At 37.3% G+C, this 17290-nt stretch overlaps 5 protein-coding genes across 5 annotated transcripts; 2 read left to right on the plus strand and 3 right to left on the minus strand.

The window, feature by feature from the left end:
• Positions 1 to 200: 200 nt before the first annotated feature.
• Positions 201 to 1674, plus strand: LOC118274296 (RNA-binding protein NOB1). Its single transcript, XM_035591758.2, has one exon. The coding sequence runs from the start codon at positions 325 to 327 to the stop codon at positions 1603 to 1605; it is 1281 nt and encodes a 426-aa protein (XP_035447651.2). The 5' UTR covers positions 201 to 324; the 3' UTR covers positions 1606 to 1674.
• LOC118274297 (FAM172 family protein homolog CG10038) lies at positions 1658 to 3407 on the minus strand. The gene is made up of 6 exons (XM_035591759.2): positions 3067 to 3407; positions 2587 to 2881; positions 2150 to 2504; positions 1956 to 2040; positions 1787 to 1876; positions 1658 to 1750 (listed from the first exon to the last, which is right to left on the minus strand). Exons 1-5 carry the CDS (start codon positions 3224 to 3226, stop codon positions 1797 to 1799), a joined length of 975 nt encoding a protein of 324 aa, XP_035447652.1. The 5' UTR covers positions 3227 to 3407; the 3' UTR covers positions 1658 to 1750; positions 1787 to 1796.
• A 519-nt stretch (positions 3408 to 3926) lies between these two features.
• On the minus strand, positions 3927 to 5295 carry LOC118274302 (syntaxin-18). Its single transcript, XM_035591761.2, has 2 exons — positions 4377 to 5295; positions 3927 to 4138 (listed from the first exon to the last, which is right to left on the minus strand). Exons 1-2 carry the CDS (start codon positions 5175 to 5177, stop codon positions 3950 to 3952), a joined length of 990 nt encoding a protein of 329 aa, XP_035447654.2. The 5' UTR covers positions 5178 to 5295; the 3' UTR covers positions 3927 to 3949.
• A 122-nt stretch (positions 5296 to 5417) lies between these two features.
• On the plus strand, positions 5418 to 8117 carry LOC118274301 (m7GpppN-mRNA hydrolase). Its single transcript, XM_035591760.2, has 4 exons — positions 5418 to 5628; positions 6036 to 6198; positions 6813 to 7031; positions 7206 to 8117. The coding sequence occupies exons 1-4, from the start codon at positions 5555 to 5557 to the stop codon at positions 8013 to 8015; spliced, it is 1266 nt and encodes a 421-aa protein (XP_035447653.1). The 5' UTR covers positions 5418 to 5554; the 3' UTR covers positions 8016 to 8117.
• Positions 8118 to 8300: 183 nt separating this feature from the next.
• Positions 8301 to 17255, minus strand: LOC118274303 (general transcription and DNA repair factor IIH helicase subunit XPD). The gene is made up of 19 exons (XM_035591762.2): positions 17119 to 17255; positions 16923 to 17022; positions 16619 to 16716; positions 16279 to 16435; positions 15614 to 15716; positions 15105 to 15235; positions 14449 to 14669; positions 13933 to 14066; positions 13421 to 13537; positions 12762 to 13002; positions 12223 to 12290; positions 11954 to 12057; positions 11448 to 11546; positions 10904 to 10991; positions 10732 to 10823; positions 10197 to 10373; positions 9773 to 9843; positions 9382 to 9520; positions 8301 to 8829 (listed from the first exon to the last, which is right to left on the minus strand). The coding sequence occupies exons 1-19, from the start codon at positions 17121 to 17123 to the stop codon at positions 8692 to 8694; spliced, it is 2283 nt and encodes a 760-aa protein (XP_035447655.2). The 5' UTR covers positions 17124 to 17255; the 3' UTR covers positions 8301 to 8691.
• Positions 17256 to 17290: the final 35 nt, after the last annotated feature.

The raw sequence follows: 17290 nt of genomic DNA on the forward strand, positions 1-17290 counted from the left end.
GTAATCATTAAAAAATATGGTAGTTACAGTGGCACTCAATTCTTCAACATAAAAAGAGTTAATAGAATGTAAAATGCCCCATAATTTTATTATTTCCTTTATGGTGCATCAACTTCCAAGTTACATATTTTTTATCTACAACAATTTGTGTTTATCTGTGGTTACGAACAGTTTTTATTTGTCTTTGTCATGTCAATTGTCATTCTTTCGTTTGACATTTGACAATATTGCCAAAATAATTAACACGAGCATCGAGCACGTGAAGGAAAGAAATTACATGTGAAACGATTTGTTGTGTGTAGATTTCTCATGTAATACAACAAGATGTCGAAGAATATTAAGCATTTAGTGGTCGACACAACCGCATTTATAAAGGCAGCTAGTTTACAAGACATCGCCGAAAATGTTTACACTGTGCAAGAGGTTATTGATGAAATTACGAACGACAGACAACGCAGGAAACTCGTAGTGCTCCCGTACGACCTGATCGTCAAGGATGTCTTCACTGAGAACATTAAATTTGTGACCGACTTCTCCAAAAAGACCGGCGACTACCGCAGTCTCTCGGCAACAGATATAAAGGTAATGGCACTAACTTATCAGCTAGAGAAAGAAAAAGTCGGCACCGATCATCTCAAGACTGAACCAACAACACAGAAGATTGTCAAAGTGACTGGTTTAGCCAACTACAACTCAAATGGTAATGCTGCAGATGATTCAGAAAAGATTAACCAGGAGACTGGAGAACCATCACAGAAGACAGACGAAGAAACAGGTGAAGTTAACAATGTAGACAAAATAGTTCCGCAAACAGATACCAATGTGAGTAATGAAGACAATGGCAATGATGATGAGGAGATGGATGCAGAGGAAATTGCTGAACAAATAAAAAATATGGATATTAAAGAGGAAAATGTAGATGAACTCATTGTTAAAGTTACTGAGGAGGAAGAGGAGTCTGAGAGTGAGGAGGAATCGGACAGTGACAGTGATGGTGGAGACTGGATCACACCAGGCAATCTTGCAGAGAAGAAGAAAGAAATGGAGCTCGGAGAATTTGAAGAAAAGTCTGTTGAAGTAGCCTGCACAACATCAGATTTTGCTATGCAGAATGTTCTCAAACAAATAGGACTCAATGTAACCTCAGTAGACGGACGGATCATCAAACATTTACGCACATTCATCTTCAGATGCACAACATGCTTCAAAACCACAAGTGTGATGACCAAAGTGTTTTGTCCTAAATGTGGACATTCCACATTGAAGAAGGTTGGTGTAAGTATTGATGACGATGGGGTACAGCACATTCACATCAATGGACGGAAACCATTGACAGCTCGGGGCAAGAAGTTCAGTCTCCCTACACCACGAGGAGGCCAACACTTCCAGTACCCAATCCTGACCGAAGACCAGCACATCCACAAGAGATTTGCCACAAAATTGGCCAGAAATAAGACTAACGCTTTGGACCCTGACTACACAGCCGGTTTCTCACCATTTGCTGTCAGAGATGTGAACTCAAAGTCAGCTGTATTAGGTGTAAGAGCAAACAAACAGGACCTAAAGTACTGGATGAAAAATGCCTACAAAGGAAAGAAGAAATAAACTTTTATTTATATGGCTGCAGCCATTTTTTTGTATATAGGAAATAAAAATATTTTACCATAAAATAAAGTATATTCTTATTTAAAATGCTACGTCGTTGAAATGTTCACTTATACATATAACAACAGTATAATATACATTGTGCGTATTACTGTGCAAAACTGTGCTGTGTATTATTATTGTGCAAAATACTATAGTGAGACTTTCTCATCGATAAACTTGAACACAGACTCCATACATGAATATGATGTCATTTCATGTTTCTGATGACCTGTGAATAGTAAAAAAAGGTATAAGAATATATATCAATAAAAGAGTTTTATGCTTCATAAAAGAAAGAATTACTTTACCAGCTGAAACCCGAGGGATATCATAATCTGGAGTGTTCATTGGTGTGTCCAATGGAGACTGACTTGATATCCAGTTTCTAGCCACCTGTAAAGGATAACAACTTAGTATATTTATTTTAATGAGATATGGGCAGAGCAAGGGCATTTTAATGAAATATGACCCTTTGTATCAAGGAAAAAAGAAACCAACCAACCTCTTTCATAAACTTAGTAATTTCAATATTAGAGTACACATGTACTGAGTCAGTGAATGCTATAGCCTTCACTCTCTTCTCAAATTCACTCTTCAGCTGATCAGCCAATGTCACAGTGAGTACTCCTCCGTAACTGTGGGCCACTATTGCGATTTTAGTTGCTTTTGTATTCTTCACATAGTTATTCCAAACATAATTTGTGTGCTCTTCTCCGGAACTGCTGTTTGGTATTTTCTGGCCAGTCGCTAAACAGTTGTCATTTGGATTTAGCACCATTACTCCATAACCTTTCTCTTGAGCCGTTTTAATGTAAGGTAGCTGGGTTCCCATATCTAAGTTATCATTGATGATGAGGCTGGAATAAGGAGTTTAATATTGAAATTAAAGTTAATAGTAGAACAACCTAGGTAAGATATATTTTAAGTTAGTCAACTTACGATCTAGCCCACTGCCCCGCTCTTACAGCACCAGATCCATGAATGAGGATCACTAGAACATCTTTCTGATCGTAATCCTTAGATACAAAGATGAATGTTCCCTTATTGGAGTCTTTTGGGACTGGCAACCTGGTCAGATCCCTTTCCGTTTCCATCAAATGGTACACATACTCGGTCACTGCATTGCCCAGTTCCTCGTAGTGAGCCTGACACTCCTGGTGCTGGTTACTAACATTAAATTGAAATGGTTCCTCTGTTACTTGCCCATCAACACCAACTTTCCGCAACTGGCCTTCTGCAAATTAGTATAAAACAGATGTGAATTGTTTATGTATGTACGTTGTTACACGAGTAAAGTTGATGAATTTATGACTAACATACATAAACAAGATAATAGTGTGTATAGGTAGGTAGGTATCTAGAAATATGGGTATCTTCACCTTTTGAACCTCAAAATCTAGCAGAGATAAAAATATTTACCGCTGTTGAAGGCGTAACCCAGGTGTTTCATAGCCTTTACTGCGTCCATTTTTTCTCGTTCAATGGTACAATAACTAATATCGGCAGTTTCTTGCCAATTTTGCTTCGGCGGTTTACTCTTGAAGAAAACTCGAATTTTGCGTAGAAATCTGAGTGACATTAGGCGGTAGCCAAAACAATAACTAGAAAAGGATTCAGAACACAAAAGAACTTAACTGCACAATAACTAAGAAGGAAAATATATTGTATTGATAAAACACAATTTAAAAATAAACAAAATTATAATTCAAATGTATGAAATTTATTACTACACCTTTGACGTTTTGTATCAGTTTAGAAACGTTCATTGCTTTTAGTGTTTCATGTTTGTGACTATTTCGAAACGAAAAATAATATTTATATTAATGTTTATTAATTTTGAATTAACTGTTAGAAAACTTTATTTATTTACATAAGGTTATTTTGTTAAAATAAAATTATCTTTATCAAAACATAATAATTTCCCGACTTGGTTGTGTTTTTCGATCTCAGATTGGACGACCTTAATTTTTGACTCTTTATTGGACTTTATTTAGACTTATTACCTAGAAATGGGTAGTAGCATGACTGTTTAGGGTATGCTATGGTGAAATACTCTCTCGTTACACGTAACTCATAACTACTAGAAAGTATGTCCACCTCTGACATTCTTCTTGAGTATTTCTTGATTGCTTCTAAACTTTTAACAAAGCAAAAGCAAGTACTAGTATAAGTGTGCAAAGGTATTATATAATGCATAGATTATACTATTTGACTGAAGCTTTACTTGTATATTTCAGTTGCCTATTAGAACAGAATGGGGTAAAACACAAAACAACATCTAAATAAATATATAATTATAATTTTAATCATTATACCAATCTAAGAACAATAAGCTGAATGACATAACTAATAAGAAGAATAGTACATAAACCCTAAGCCCTGCATTCCGTTGTATAGCCTGCTTTATTTGTTCATTGGCATCCTTAACATTCTCTGTGGAGCCAACAACTGTGTTAGATATCCTATCTATGTCTTGCTCTTGTTGTAACACCTGAAAAAAAAGATTGTAATTACATTTACATTCAAATATGCAGAAATTAAATATTTTTACTTATAATAAGTAGGCTGACATGCAGCAGACTTGACCAGTCCAGTTCCACTCCAAACTAACGGCTTTATGACCAATGATGATTTTATTTTAGGAGTGGAAGAAGGGTAGAGAAGGCTTTGCCCTGCAGTGGAACAATCATGACTGAAATCTAAATCTAATAATAGGCACTTCTAATCACCTTTTCAGTAAATATTTCCTGTAACTCAGCAATGTGGAGGACTTTGCTTTCTATTGCTTTAACTTCCTCAGTCATGCTGTTTAACTCATTCAAGAGCTGTACATTCTCTGATTCAAACATCTGGAGCTCTTCAGCACTGAGTTCTTCATCAGCCAGTACAGCAACATCATTCTCACAGAGATCCATTTTCTTTACAGTGTCAGGTTCCTCTACCTCTTCGATGTCTTTATCTAAAACTTTGTCAGGGTCTTTCTCAGCTACCTTACTAGTTGGTAACGCAAAGTGGTTCGGAATGTTTGATTTAGTTTGCGGGAGCTCCAACCGCGATAGTTTCCGCATGACTAGAGTTCGTTTGACCCGTAGAGCTTTGAGCTCGCTGTGTATCTTACAAACAGCTTTCAAGTACATATCTATGAGGTCAGCTACTGCTTCCATGTACTCCTTCATCTGAGGAGCTGCTGTTACCTTGCGGTTGTCATTCCTAAACTCCTTTAGCAAGTGAGAGCATGTATTAATTATCCTCTGCGCTCCTGTATCTATTTGATCCCTCTCTGCATCTGTCATCTCTTCTGCGACCACATTGTCGTAGAAACTCAAGTATTTTTCACGATGCTCTAGTAGAAAGTCTCGTAATCTAGTAATTTGTGAAGTTATGTCTTTCGCAGTTATCATGAAAGCCGTTTTTGGCTTAGTTCGAAGAATACGCTGTTTATCATCACTCGTTGGGCTTTGTATGCCAAAAGCCTTATTCCGAGTCTTCACAGTTTTTATGTATGCTCTGAACAATGGCGTGATATCCATTTTGGTATCTAATTACCATATACTGGAGATAAAAACCAATTTATTAAAAATCTTACGAGTTCCCAGCTGTATTGTATTGATATTTTGGAAATGACATCTCACAACTCAAACGTCAAAAACAAATGACGTTTCGATTTTGTTCGGATACATCTATTTTGTAATGAGAATCCTTTATCGCATGCTCTAGATGTGAACTCTCTTGTTGTTCAAGCTCTGGAACGTGAGAGTTGTTATTTTCTGTTTTGCTCATATCGGCTTTTATTATCTGTGGATTGATTTTACAATACAAAAGAAAAGCAGTAAAATAATCTAAAATTTTCCATTGTTTATTTTTTTACTTAAAATACGGTAAAAATCTTTAAATATACACTAATAAGATGGGTTCTACTTCTGGTAACGCACATCAAGGCGAACATTCTATACCCATCGATATTTTGGATGACCTGTGCAGGTAGGTTGTATTTTACGACCAAAATAATGATACTGTAAACAATCGGCTAGGTATTTACATTGTATCTATGATAATAGCCCAGTAACCAATTTTATAATGATATAATTGAGAGAAAGTAGTAATTAGCTAACAGATTTTAATAACAACAGATGTTTTAGTCATATTGTTCTTGACAAAGTTGCAAAAAACTTTGAAACCTCAAATTGCAATATAACATAATTATTTACAATAATAAAAATGTAGGTAGAGTATCATAATTCCGTAATGTAACTAAGAAAACTATTTCAGATTAGGGTAAGACAAAAATTTTACAACTTTACCAATTTTAGAAGCTACAAAGAAAAAAAACTTGTAAAAAAAGATAATAGATTTTTCTCTATCTTATCATGCCATGTATCTATTTTCAGCCGTTTTATAATAAACCTGCCACCAGAGGACCGTGGTAATCTGGTGCGGATATGCTTCCAAACAGAGTTGGCGCACTGGTTTTATTTAGATTATTATTGTACGGATGAATCCAACAGACTACATCCCTGTGGTATTAGAGAGTTTGCGGCACACATTTTTCAAGTAAGAGCCTCGTTAGATTGTTTTAACAATTCCATTCTATGCCACATTTTAAAAATAAATGGAGTGCGTAGAATGAGAAATGGTGATTCAGCGGATTATTAAAATTTTTAGTTAGTCATGTATTTCTGTTAATTTAGCTTAGTCAGTAATTATTGAGAATGGTAAAAATGGCAATTATAAATGTGGTTTGGTGATTGTCTTTTTTTGTTGACTATAAGATGCATGCATGAAGCCTATCCAAACCTTTCCTATTAAAATTTTTAGGATTATGTTTTTCAAGGAGGCAATCATTTCTAGGCCATAGGCTAAGAGATGTGCCTATTGACTTGGATTGGATGTAATTTATTATATCAATAAAATTTTCTGTGATAGAAAGAAAAGGTGGACAAAACGACATTTTTGTCCACCTTTTCTTTGGGTCTTTTCAGCCATCTATTTGGCTTTTGGTGAAGGAAGAATTTCATGACTTCTTCATAAAAAATCAAGACTAGAGGGGTTCTAAAGTCTTTACTTTAATTTTTCCACTACTCAAAAGTGGCTATACTATATTTACTCTACACTTACGTTCTTAAATATCCCCTTTTCATAATATTCCTCATCATTTACATTTACAGCACGTCCCGCAACTCCGAGAACATGTGAGTAGTTTGGATTCGGTGCTGGAAAACTGGCGCGAGTACAAGCAGACCGTGCCCACGTACGGCGCCATCTTGTTGGACACAGACCTCACGCACGTGTTGCTGGTCCAGTCCTACTGGACCAAGGCCTCTTGGGGCTTCCCTAAGGGGAAGGTCAATGAGAGTGAGGAGCCATGGAAATGTGCCGCTAGGGAGGTGAGGAAACCAGACATATATTTATGTTTATCTTACTAATTTTTGCCATATACTATTTCAGTATAGGCCTTCTTGTACTTTTATTAAGTCTTTATTGACTGTTAGTTTGTTAACAATTATTTGCACATAATAATATTTGGAATTATTCATAACCAAGGTTTTCGTCCTTTCCAGGTCCTTGAAGAAACTGGTTTTGATATCAGTAAACTAATAAATAAGAATGATTTTATAGAAGCTACTATCCACGAACAAATTGTCCGCCTGTACATTATAGGGTACATTCCTAGGGATACAAAGTTCCAGCCGCGAACAAGAAATGAGATTAAAGCGTGTGAGTGGTTCCCGTTGGCCGATTTGCCGGCCAACAAGAAGGATATGACGCCGAAGCTGAAGATGGGCGTGAGTCCGAACGCGTTCTTCATGGTGCTACCGTTCGTGAAACGTATGCGACGCTGGGTCGCAGAGAGGAACTCCAAAGTGTTCACGAATACGCGAAGGACGCGCCACAAATCAATGGGAGACTTGGAGTCTACGTCGGCAACTAAAGCTAAAGGAAAGCAAATATCTCAAGGGTTGCAGAATGAGATACAAGAGTATCAGCAACTCAATTCCAATTCTGTGCCGAAACCGTTTAAGAACCATGGTAATCATAACGGTAATGGTAATGGGCATGGGAATAATGGGAACCATGGAAATATCCATAATCATGGACATAGCCATGGGAATGCGCCGAAAAATACTCCAAATCAAAATAATTCTAGGAAAGATAGAAAGATAGCTAAGCGTCAATTGTTCACGCCGCAGAATACTCACGCAAGTCCTAATGTGAACTTCTCTCCGGTCCAAAAAGACAATAGTCCGCCTATAGTAGCTCCTACTAACCACGTCGAATCTCCGGATGACAGTGTTTTCTTTAACTTCGTGGCTCCGTCGTGGGCAAACTTCAAGTTCGACAGACGAGCTATCCTAGAATGCCTTACCTGAGCGTAAGGAGGAACAAGTCTGGTTCTAACTCCTATATCACATTGACTTCCTACTTCCATTTTGACAATATTTGTAATTAAAATAATTACAAAGCAGTTATAATGTTGTTTTATTTCAAACTTGTAGGTTTAGCTTTCGTGACATTAAAATATTCATGAGTTGAAAACTTCCACAAGATTCATAATGCTTTTTAAAAAGGCGTTTAGTAATTTCCGAGTTTGTCGTATCGTGAACAGACAGACACGGCGCGGATAGGGAGTGAATACTTTATTAAAACGCAAACAATTAAAAAATAATTCTTTATTGTGTAAAACATTATTCATTTAACACAATAACACAACATAATGTCATTTGTAAAACAGATAATTCTCTCGCAAAACCGGCATTACTATTTACAGTCATAGTGTAGTGACATAAACCTACTCTAGGGTCTAGGGTCTACTCTAATTCAATGAAAAAACTTCGCATTCGAGAACCGGAGTAGACCTACTGATCAGCAGAGTGTCTAGCTTTTTATTGCATGAAACTGTTCATAAATACAAAACAAATTATCTGATTGGCGGAAGACTGCACTGAATTGTAATAATTCTAATTTTTCTTCGTAACAGTAACTTAGGTATTTCTTTTCAAGACAGAAATTTGTTGTAACACCAATCCAATTGTGGGATCCTGCCCATCATTTCTGTATGACCTGCTTCTCAATCTTTTCCTGCTGTTCTTCAGATTGTAATTGTTGTAGTGTGAGTAAGGACACGCCGAGCTGATCCTCGCGAGTGAACGGTTGTGCCATTTGACGGAGCCAGCGTTTGCAGATCTGAGAAAATAAAATACTCAAATTAAAATACTAGTGGTTACAAATAAAATAAATGACCCGATTAGTTCACTGGCCATAAGTAGTTCACATACCGCTATCCACCAGATAAAAAAAGAAACTAAATTAACCCTGATCCCTTATTAGATATATTTTCCGTGAATAACAGAAAAACACCTATTTTAGCTACATATAAAATATTTACTCGCGCACTCAGTCATTTAATGGTTACTTAAGCCAGTCCTTGGCAATTGTTTTCCATACAAAATCGTTACTAAAGAATCATCATCATCATCATCATCAGCCTATAGCAGTCCACTGCTGGACATAGGCCTCCCCAACTAAAGAAATAGTTAAATTAAACTAAAGAATAGTTTAATTTAATTAAATTACTCTGAGTGTGGCAGTAAGATTTGTAGCAATTGGCGTTCCATTGTGTCAAAGTCGAAGCATTTATTCCAATTAATCCTAAATTAGGTACTTTTGAAACTGCCTGTCCCCATGGTAGACAGGCGTGAGGTTATGTATGTACCTACATAAATAAAGAGATCGTACCTGTACAGCCTCCTCCGTGCTAAGATTGCAGAGGGAATCCTTGAGATGTTCCTGTATCCAGCGAGGCAGCTTGGTGCGCTTGTCCGCGCGACTGAACCGCTTGTCCGCGAATATCATAATACCATAGTCTGTCTTCCCTCTGAAATTGTACAAATATTAGAGTTAGCAGACATAACCATCTGGATTTTAGGTGTTTTAGAAAGAAAAGAAAGGCTTGTAATTAGAAAGAATCAATCGATAAGATATTCCTCTTTTAAATAGAAATATTTTTTATTGAGGGAAATATTAATTAATATCGGGAACGCAGATCCACGCGAAACAATGTGTTTTCTATTGTATTTCATATACAAGGACAGTGGAATTGCATCTTGCAACGATAGTATCAACTTACCTCAACGCTCGACCGACGCATTGCGCAGCGTGTCGCATCGCGTCGAATGTCAGGAAGTCATTCTCACGGATCTGAAATTAGAAATCATGTAATCTTGAATCTCGTATCGAAAGGACTCAAAAAACATCGATACATGTTATAGAACTTAGACAAAAATGTTACTACAGTCGGTTAAAAACTACTTATTTAGAGTAGCAATTAGTCATGTAAAAAAAAAACAGACTGAAAAAAGATATCTATACTAGGTTTTTGTGAATTCCCATTTATCTTATTACGCACCAACTAAATGTGAGCATAATACTTTTACAGTAGGTTCATACTCAGTTTTCTTTACGTTTGATGGGTCGACGTTTGGCCGCTATCGTGCCTGACGGTTAGTTTACCAAGAGCATTATAATTAAAAAAATAGTAATTATAAAATGACCTGGAACTGGTCCCTGAGATAGTCGAGTCGTGCCTTGAGTATGCGGCTCTGCGTGAAGACGTATGGTATCCCGAACATGAGCACGGCGCGGCCGAGATGGTGGTCGAAGTCCACGCCCTCCGACACCTTGCCGCGCGCCACCGACAGCAACACCGCGCCGCGACCGCTCTCACACGCCTGGGGGACAAAACATATAGGAAAAAGTCAATATTTTATTTCAAAGAGTACCTTGGTTTATAATTAAAGTAGTCAAATAATTAAAATACCTCTCTCAGTCGATCCTTTAATATAGACACATACTTTTCTATCTGCAGTTAGAATAAAGTATATCAGAATTCAAAAGTATGGATCTCAAAATACACAAGAAGTTTTTGAAGTATGAACATAAATAACAATCAGATGATGAATATAAAAGACTCCTTACCTAAATCAACTTCGTAGCAAATTGACTACTCCTCCAATAGACCAACTCCACTACTCAGGTGGAGAGAAATTATTATGCATTTTACTAAGTTGTGAACCACCATTTACATACCTTGATATAATTGATGAGAGCGAAACTGGTTTCAGCTGAATCTTGAGTCTCAATGAACAGCAGTTTGTGTCGCTGTAAGCTCGCCACAACTCCTGAACAAGTATTTCAACATGAATACATGTAAATGTATACAACCTACAAGATTAGAATTAATATTTAGTTCAAGTCGTACCTTGATCGTACCACGCGCCGACCACGCTTTCCAAGTATAGGTACGACGTGAAGAAACAGACCACGCCATCTGGTACCGACGCTGAAATCTGGACAAAATATCAACGATAGAATTTGTTTACTAAGATGATGTGTATTATTATAATAGGGATGACGATGGGGTATGAAAATTAAAAATTTATTCAGTCCGTCAGTTAGGTAATGAAAAAATTATAGACACGTCTTTTTTTTTTATTTTGTCACATAAGATTACAATACTTAGCTTAAACGAATCAAAGATTTGGGGTGGGAACAAATACGTCATTTCTACGTATAAAACGTATCTAGAAGTGACGTCACGCGATATTTCAAATCAATATATCTTCGAAAGTATTTGTTTGCGTAAGAAAAAAAAATACGTGTGTAATATTTTAGAATAATCTACAAGACGGACGTTGAAATAAAAATTAGTCATCTACCATATTAGAGACGGAAATAAAAAAGGAATAAATTATACATATCATAATATTGAAACTAAAACATTTTCTTATACAAAAAAGACTCACCTCGACAAGTAACTGTCCATAGTTTCTAATCACAGCTACATCTTCCCTCGTTTCATATTTAGACGATATCGCTACTTGATCGCTGCCTTTTGATACAATCTGGAAACGATACACTTTTATATTACTTGTGTCCTTACGTAACGTCAATATCGTAATGTTTCTTTTAATGTTATGTAGTAGGAAATATAAGCATTAAGTGTGGGACAGGCTCATGCTTCGGCACTACTGGGCAGGTTCGACCGGAATGATACCACAGCTTCACAGAAAACCGACGTGAAACAACGCTTGCGTTGTGTAAGTGAGGTTACCGGAGGCCCAATTACTCCCGTTCCCAATCCCCGATTCCCCAATAACCCTTAAATTCGCAGTTGCAACGCTTCTGGTGTTTCGGGTGTCCATGGAGGGCGGCGATTGCTTACCATCAGGTGATACGACTGCTCGTTTACCGGCTTATATCATAAAAAATATTATTTCTCTTCTAGAGCATCACAGAATGGTTGACTCACCATTGGTAATATACAGGGTCTGGCGAGTGTCATTGTGAACGAGCTCATTATGACTGGGTTGAAGTCCAGGATCTTTGGGTACATGTCTAATGGTGATAACGTTCCTGTGTAGCAAAATAAAAACAATTAAGTAACTCCAAACTGTTTATTTAACCCCATTTTCAATCTTATGCTTTTCAAATAAGGTTGTAATTCCATTGAAAGTCGAGTAGGTTAGTTAATTTACCTATGAATAATAATGTTATAGACTAAATGAGGTTTGAACATACCTGACGTTATTATAACCGATTGAAATCTTGCAAATACTGGCCGCATAGCTATTGATGAGTCCATGCATCTTGAAAAAAAAACATCATATTTTAAAAAACTGAGAGTGAAAAGAACAGTAATGAACACGTTTAGACAATGAGTAAGCACTCAATAAGTCGTACTACATATATACATAAAGGGAAGCGTCCACATGCCCGCATCGAACGCATCGCACGCACCGGATTTTAGTTTATCTTATATAGAAACTCATACAACTGCGTCCACTGATCCGCATCGTACGGACCGCTCATCAGCAACGCCTGTATGCGATGCGTACTGATGCCGTCATACGGAATGCAGATGCCAAAAATTCGAGTGAAAGTGGTATCGGCAATCCGATTGCTGATACTGGCGCCGGCAATCCGATCGCTGTCGATACAGTGGACGCAGTCTGAAAAATTAATCCATTTGATGCGTCCGATACGGGTCTGTGGACCTCACCTTTGGTTACCTTAAAGCAACACTAACAAATTCAGTTACAAATACAAGAACTACTTACGAAAAATGCAAAATGGGGTTGGAAACCGTTGGGGTCTTATCATCAAACGGTTCAATAATGATGGTGAATCCCTTGGTGTACGTGGAGACGAGCGTGGCCAGGTGTGTGATGAGGGTGAGGGACGCGAAGTTGGAAGGGTCCGGTATCTCCAGGGTCTTCATCAGGGATGATAGCCGGGTAGCACAGAAACGTAGCGGTTTGCGTTCTATACACACTCGCGCTTGCACGTCTTTTAGGAAGCCTGGAATTATTCATATTATTTATTAACGATCCAAGACCGTCATTCATGTCTTTTCGCGCCGGAATTAAGTGTTCCGGTGTTTTCCCGGTTGTATCTACTGAAGATCCTGGCTTACAGGAGTTGCAGCGGTATTGGGAGTATGGGAGGTGGTGGCGGGCTTTTGCAAAATAAATATGCTAATTTTAACTGTCTGCTTCGTTGGTCAAGTGTCAATGTAGAGGAAATGGTCTCAGGTCGAGTAAAACATTAGATACCTATCAAGATTTAGGGTTTACAAAAGTAGAGTTTTAAGTCGTGCATGGCATAACATAACTCATGTCTCCCTTTAGGAATAAAGAGGCGTGATTGTGTTCGTCTTATTTTTATTAAGTTCACTGTATCAAAATATTTAGTCCTTAAAGTAAAGCGTAGTACTCACCGGCGGGAGATTCTTGCACGACATGTTGTATCCTTAGCCTAGTCTTTAGATATTCTATGAAGCGTTTCAGGAAGCTGAGGAAGTGCTCTGCATTCCTTATGTTTCCAGGAACCACCTCTGTGGGGGAAAAATTTTTTTTTATGGAATAGGGGGCAAACGGGTCTCCTAATGGTAAGCGATCAGCGACCACCCGCAACAGCAGAGAAGTCGCATTTCTAGTTTATTTATCTTTACATGTTAAGGTCAATATTTGACAATAATCCATGGTATTAATAAGGTGGCAGTGTAGGACACAAATCGTTTGTCGTTTTCGTTCTTCTCCATTAAAAGCTACACTTTGGAACGAGCGCCTAGCTTCACTGACGGACAGACTGACGGACAATTCAATTTGACGTTCCAAAAGTGTCTAATTAGGATTAATTGAAATAAATGCTTTGACTTTGACTTTCTTTTCTTGCTTTAGACGAAATTGACAATGTCTCATGTCAGTAGTGTTCCTATGAGTGGCTCACCATTTAAGACATCATCGGGTAGTATAGGGTTGCCGAGTACAGCGTCGGTTTCCCTCTGCATGGCAGCGTGACGCAGCCCTTCCACCATCTGCTCGTACTCTACTGTCAGGCGAGCCGCGTCTGCTTCGCGAATCCTTTATAAATAATTACAATATTAACTTATTTAATTTAACTTCTTTATTTATACTCTTTTTATTCGGACATGACAACGTCTAGTTTAAGCTATTATTGCGTTCTTTCTCCATTTCTGCGTGTCCGTTAGCCAGGTAGCAAAGGCATATTCAAGTTATTTCCGCGACTTTTCTGCTGTAGTAATCGGGTCGATAATATTAACTTAATGTGAGGCTGAGGAATTAATTGATTTAGAAAATAGGTGTGATGTTCCCAGGAAAAGGAAGGAATCTACGACCAGGCTCTTCTGTTTAGTAACAGTATGAAAACCCGTAGTGCCTACCTGATATTTGGTTAAAGACGACGTTTATGAATGAAATGCGTGTATAACAAATGTCTACTCACTGAGCCACGGTCTTCTCAAGCTGCTGTAGAGCCATAGTGCTTCTATCGATGGTCCTCCGAGTGACCTTCACACTGAGCGAGTCTATGCACACATTGTCTATGTTGTGAGCCTCGTCAAACACCACCACAGCCTCCCTGTTCATCTCCTTGGACACTACTTCGGCAATCTTCGGGTCCAAGAGATAATGGTACGAGTAGACCACGATCTCGGCATGGATAATCTGATGAAAAATCATATTAGGTCCTGTAAAATCATTGTTTTTATGGTGAAATGTAGGGTTTTCTTAAGATTTGGCTGTAGGATTTGAGAGTCTACTGCGAAACAATGAATTTCGGAGTAGACATGGGTATAAACTCGACTTTTATGAATTTAATTTTTAACATGAAAAGAGAGTTAACTAAAAATCTAAAACTAAAAATAAAAATTAATGGAGAAAAGCTCTACTAGTTAGTAGACGCTGCTCTTGATGAAGAGTCCCTCTGTGACTCGAAACTAATAGAGCTTTCCTCCATCCAATTTACGTGAGTAAACCATGATTTTTAGTTAATTTAGTATGATACGAGTTTAGTATGGTATGTACGATAGTTATTATAAAAATATGAAAAGAGAGAGTATGTTTATGATAGACATTGTAATAAAGAGATTTTCAACTTACAGCAAACCTAGATAGGAAGTAGGGACACCAATTCCTGTCGGCGCCATATTGTTTCAGATCGTCCATGGTGTAGACACCGTACGGTAACATCGACTCCTTGCCTTCACGGTTAAAACCTTCGTAGAATTGACCTAGAGGAAATAAAACAAAAAAAAAATATATAATGTTTTATTATAACTTTAGTGAGCAATACTAAAATAATTATTATGTTATCGGCTTACTCGACACAACGTGACATCAAATACACGATGAGGCGATTGTCGCGGAATGCTGTTAATGAATATGAGCCTCTAGCATGGCTTGAAACAAGTCGAGTTCCTCGTCAAAAAGTTAGGTGATTAAGCCAATAACTAACATAATAATTATAAATATTTTGTTTAATTGGGTAAACATTAAATTGAATGATAGTTTGTTCAGCGGCTGGGTGAGCTCAATGTGTCACAGATGCCAGATCGTGTGAAATATATGTGGTGTATGTTGATAAAAGAAATAATTAAGATAGTACACACATATGGGGATGGAGTTGTCAGACTCGTGTCTCTCTCTGATGTAGCTTGCAGTGAGTGAGTGGCATTTACCATCCACCAACTTGCCTTCCCTTTCTCTTGACACCTGCAACAAAATATTAATTTGTAGTACACCATAGAATGTATATGTACAGTACAGAAGAATTAGGAGGCTGAAAAGTGGACTACTTTCTTAACTAAGTTGTCACTAAATAACAACTTTAATTCTCTAAATGTTAAGATTATTATGCAGCTAGTTATTATTATGGTACTGTAGATCCTGGCTGTAGAAACTAGCAGACGGATCAATAATTATATTGATGTTAACACTCGAAACACCAGAGGTGTTACAAACGTGTTGCCAGCTTTTTGGGTGTTAGGAATTTAAAGGTTTGGCGATTTGAGGATTGGGAACTAGTAACTTCACTTACACAATGCAAACATTCTTTCACAACCGTTTTTTGGGAGGCCTTGATATCACTTCATTTGTGCCAAAGCATGGCTTTTCCACACTTAAAGTTATTGAAAAACTGTTCAACATTACACTAAATAGTAAGAAACTATTAAAGAGTAAAACTATGAGACCAAGAAGATAAATGAAATGCGTAAAATTTAGTACTATCCGAATATTGATGGTGATGAAATCAAGTATTAGTTTATGGCTTTACCTCAGGATGTATGCAGAGATTCTTCCTGGAGGAGAGCACCACACCCGTGAGGCTCGGCTTCTCTCCCTGACACTTCTCATAATACTTTATCAGGTTCTTCAATTCTTCTAGAACCTTCTCAATCTCTGGCACTGTACGGGAACAGTAGATGAGTTTTCTGAAAGAATGAAACAGGCATTTAATAGTTTGTTCAAGTAATTTTTTGGTGCTTCCTACTAATCTTCAAATGCACCAAAAACAAACATTCAATTTCAAAAATACAATGCATTTATAAGTGAACTTATGTACTGTTCTTAACAGAATTCATTCTTTAAACCTAAACCTATATGTGGTGAGTTACCTGACATGATGAGGATTCTGTATCATGTATGCTACAATCAGAGATAGAAGGGATATGGTCTTTCCTGTTCCTGATGGCATCTCCAGTAGTCCATGGCCCTAAAACACATATATGTGATATTACAAAACATCTCAAATGATGGGGGATTTTTTAAAGGCAGAATGCGTTTTGGTCTTCGCAGTAACTTAGGTAGCTCAACATTTAGAGAGAGATATATCCAAAATGCAGCCTACACCACTAAATCATTATGGTTAGTCAATTACTTGCGGTTTACTCTAACCGTGAATACGAAACAATAACTTACTTTAGCATCTAGAGCTCGTTTCAACTCCAACATATACGCATATTGCTCAGGATAAATGTAATCATATGGGAAATAAACAAGAAGACCGTCCACTGTAAGCCTGCAAACAAATTCAAAACAGTCAAATACAACATAAACATAACCTCAAACTACACCGCCGTTGTAATTTAACGTTATATAAACTTTATTAACTTACTTCATGACTATAGTTTAACTTTAATTCATGAAATAATCAATAAAATTATTGATTGATATTTTTATTTTTTTATAACAACTGAACAAGTAACGACAAGCACTCGATCTTTGTAACTTTATGACAATACAAATGTCAACAGTGTCAAACGTCAAGTCTACTTTGACTTTGACTT

Source organism: Spodoptera frugiperda, chromosome 3 (genome assembly GCF_023101765.2).
Source record: "Spodoptera frugiperda isolate SF20-4 chromosome 3, AGI-APGP_CSIRO_Sfru_2.0, whole genome shotgun sequence".
NCBI classification, from domain to species: Eukaryota; Metazoa; Arthropoda; class Insecta; order Lepidoptera; family Noctuidae; genus Spodoptera; species Spodoptera frugiperda.

Bases quoted from the DNA above. Each gene is read 5' to 3' on its own strand.
- LOC118274296 (XM_035591758.2), top strand. From the start codon at position 325: ATGTCGAAGAATATTAAGCATTTAGTGGTCGACACAACCGCATTTATA.
- LOC118274297 (XM_035591759.2), bottom strand. From the start codon at position 3,226: ATGTCACTCAGATTTCTACGCAAAATTCGAGTTTTCTTCAAGAGTAAA. The intron at 2,505-2,586 runs GTAAGTTGACTA...TCCTTATTCCAG, and splicing joins GCGGGGCAGTGGGCTAGATC to CCTCATCATCAATGATAACT. The intron at 2,041-2,149 runs GTTGGTTGGTTT...TATCCTTTACAG, and splicing joins TTACTAAGTTTATGAAAGAG to GTGGCTAGAAACTGGATATC.
- LOC118274302 (XM_035591761.2), bottom strand. From the start codon at position 5,177: ATGGATATCACGCCATTGTTCAGAGCATACATAAAAACTGTGAAGACT. The intron at 4,139-4,376 runs GTGATTAGAAGT...CTTTTTTTTCAG, and splicing joins AGGAAATATTTACTGAAAAG to GTGTTACAACAAGAGCAAGA.
- LOC118274301 (XM_035591760.2), top strand. From the start codon at position 5,555: ATGGGTTCTACTTCTGGTAACGCACATCAAGGCGAACATTCTATACCC. The intron at 5,629-6,035 runs GTAGGTTGTATT...ATCTATTTTCAG, and splicing joins ATTTTGGATGACCTGTGCAG to CCGTTTTATAATAAACCTGC. The intron at 6,199-6,812 runs GTAAGAGCCTCG...TTACATTTACAG, and splicing joins TTGCGGCACACATTTTTCAA to CACGTCCCGCAACTCCGAGA.
- LOC118274303 (XM_035591762.2), bottom strand. The intron at 16,717-16,922 runs GTAAGTTATTGT...TATGTGTTTTAG, and splicing joins AACGAGCTCTAGATGCTAAA to GGCCATGGACTACTGGAGAT. The intron at 12,291-12,761 runs GTAAGTAGTTCT...TTTTTTTTCAAG, and splicing joins AACCCCATTTTGCATTTTTC to ATGCATGGACTCATCAATAG.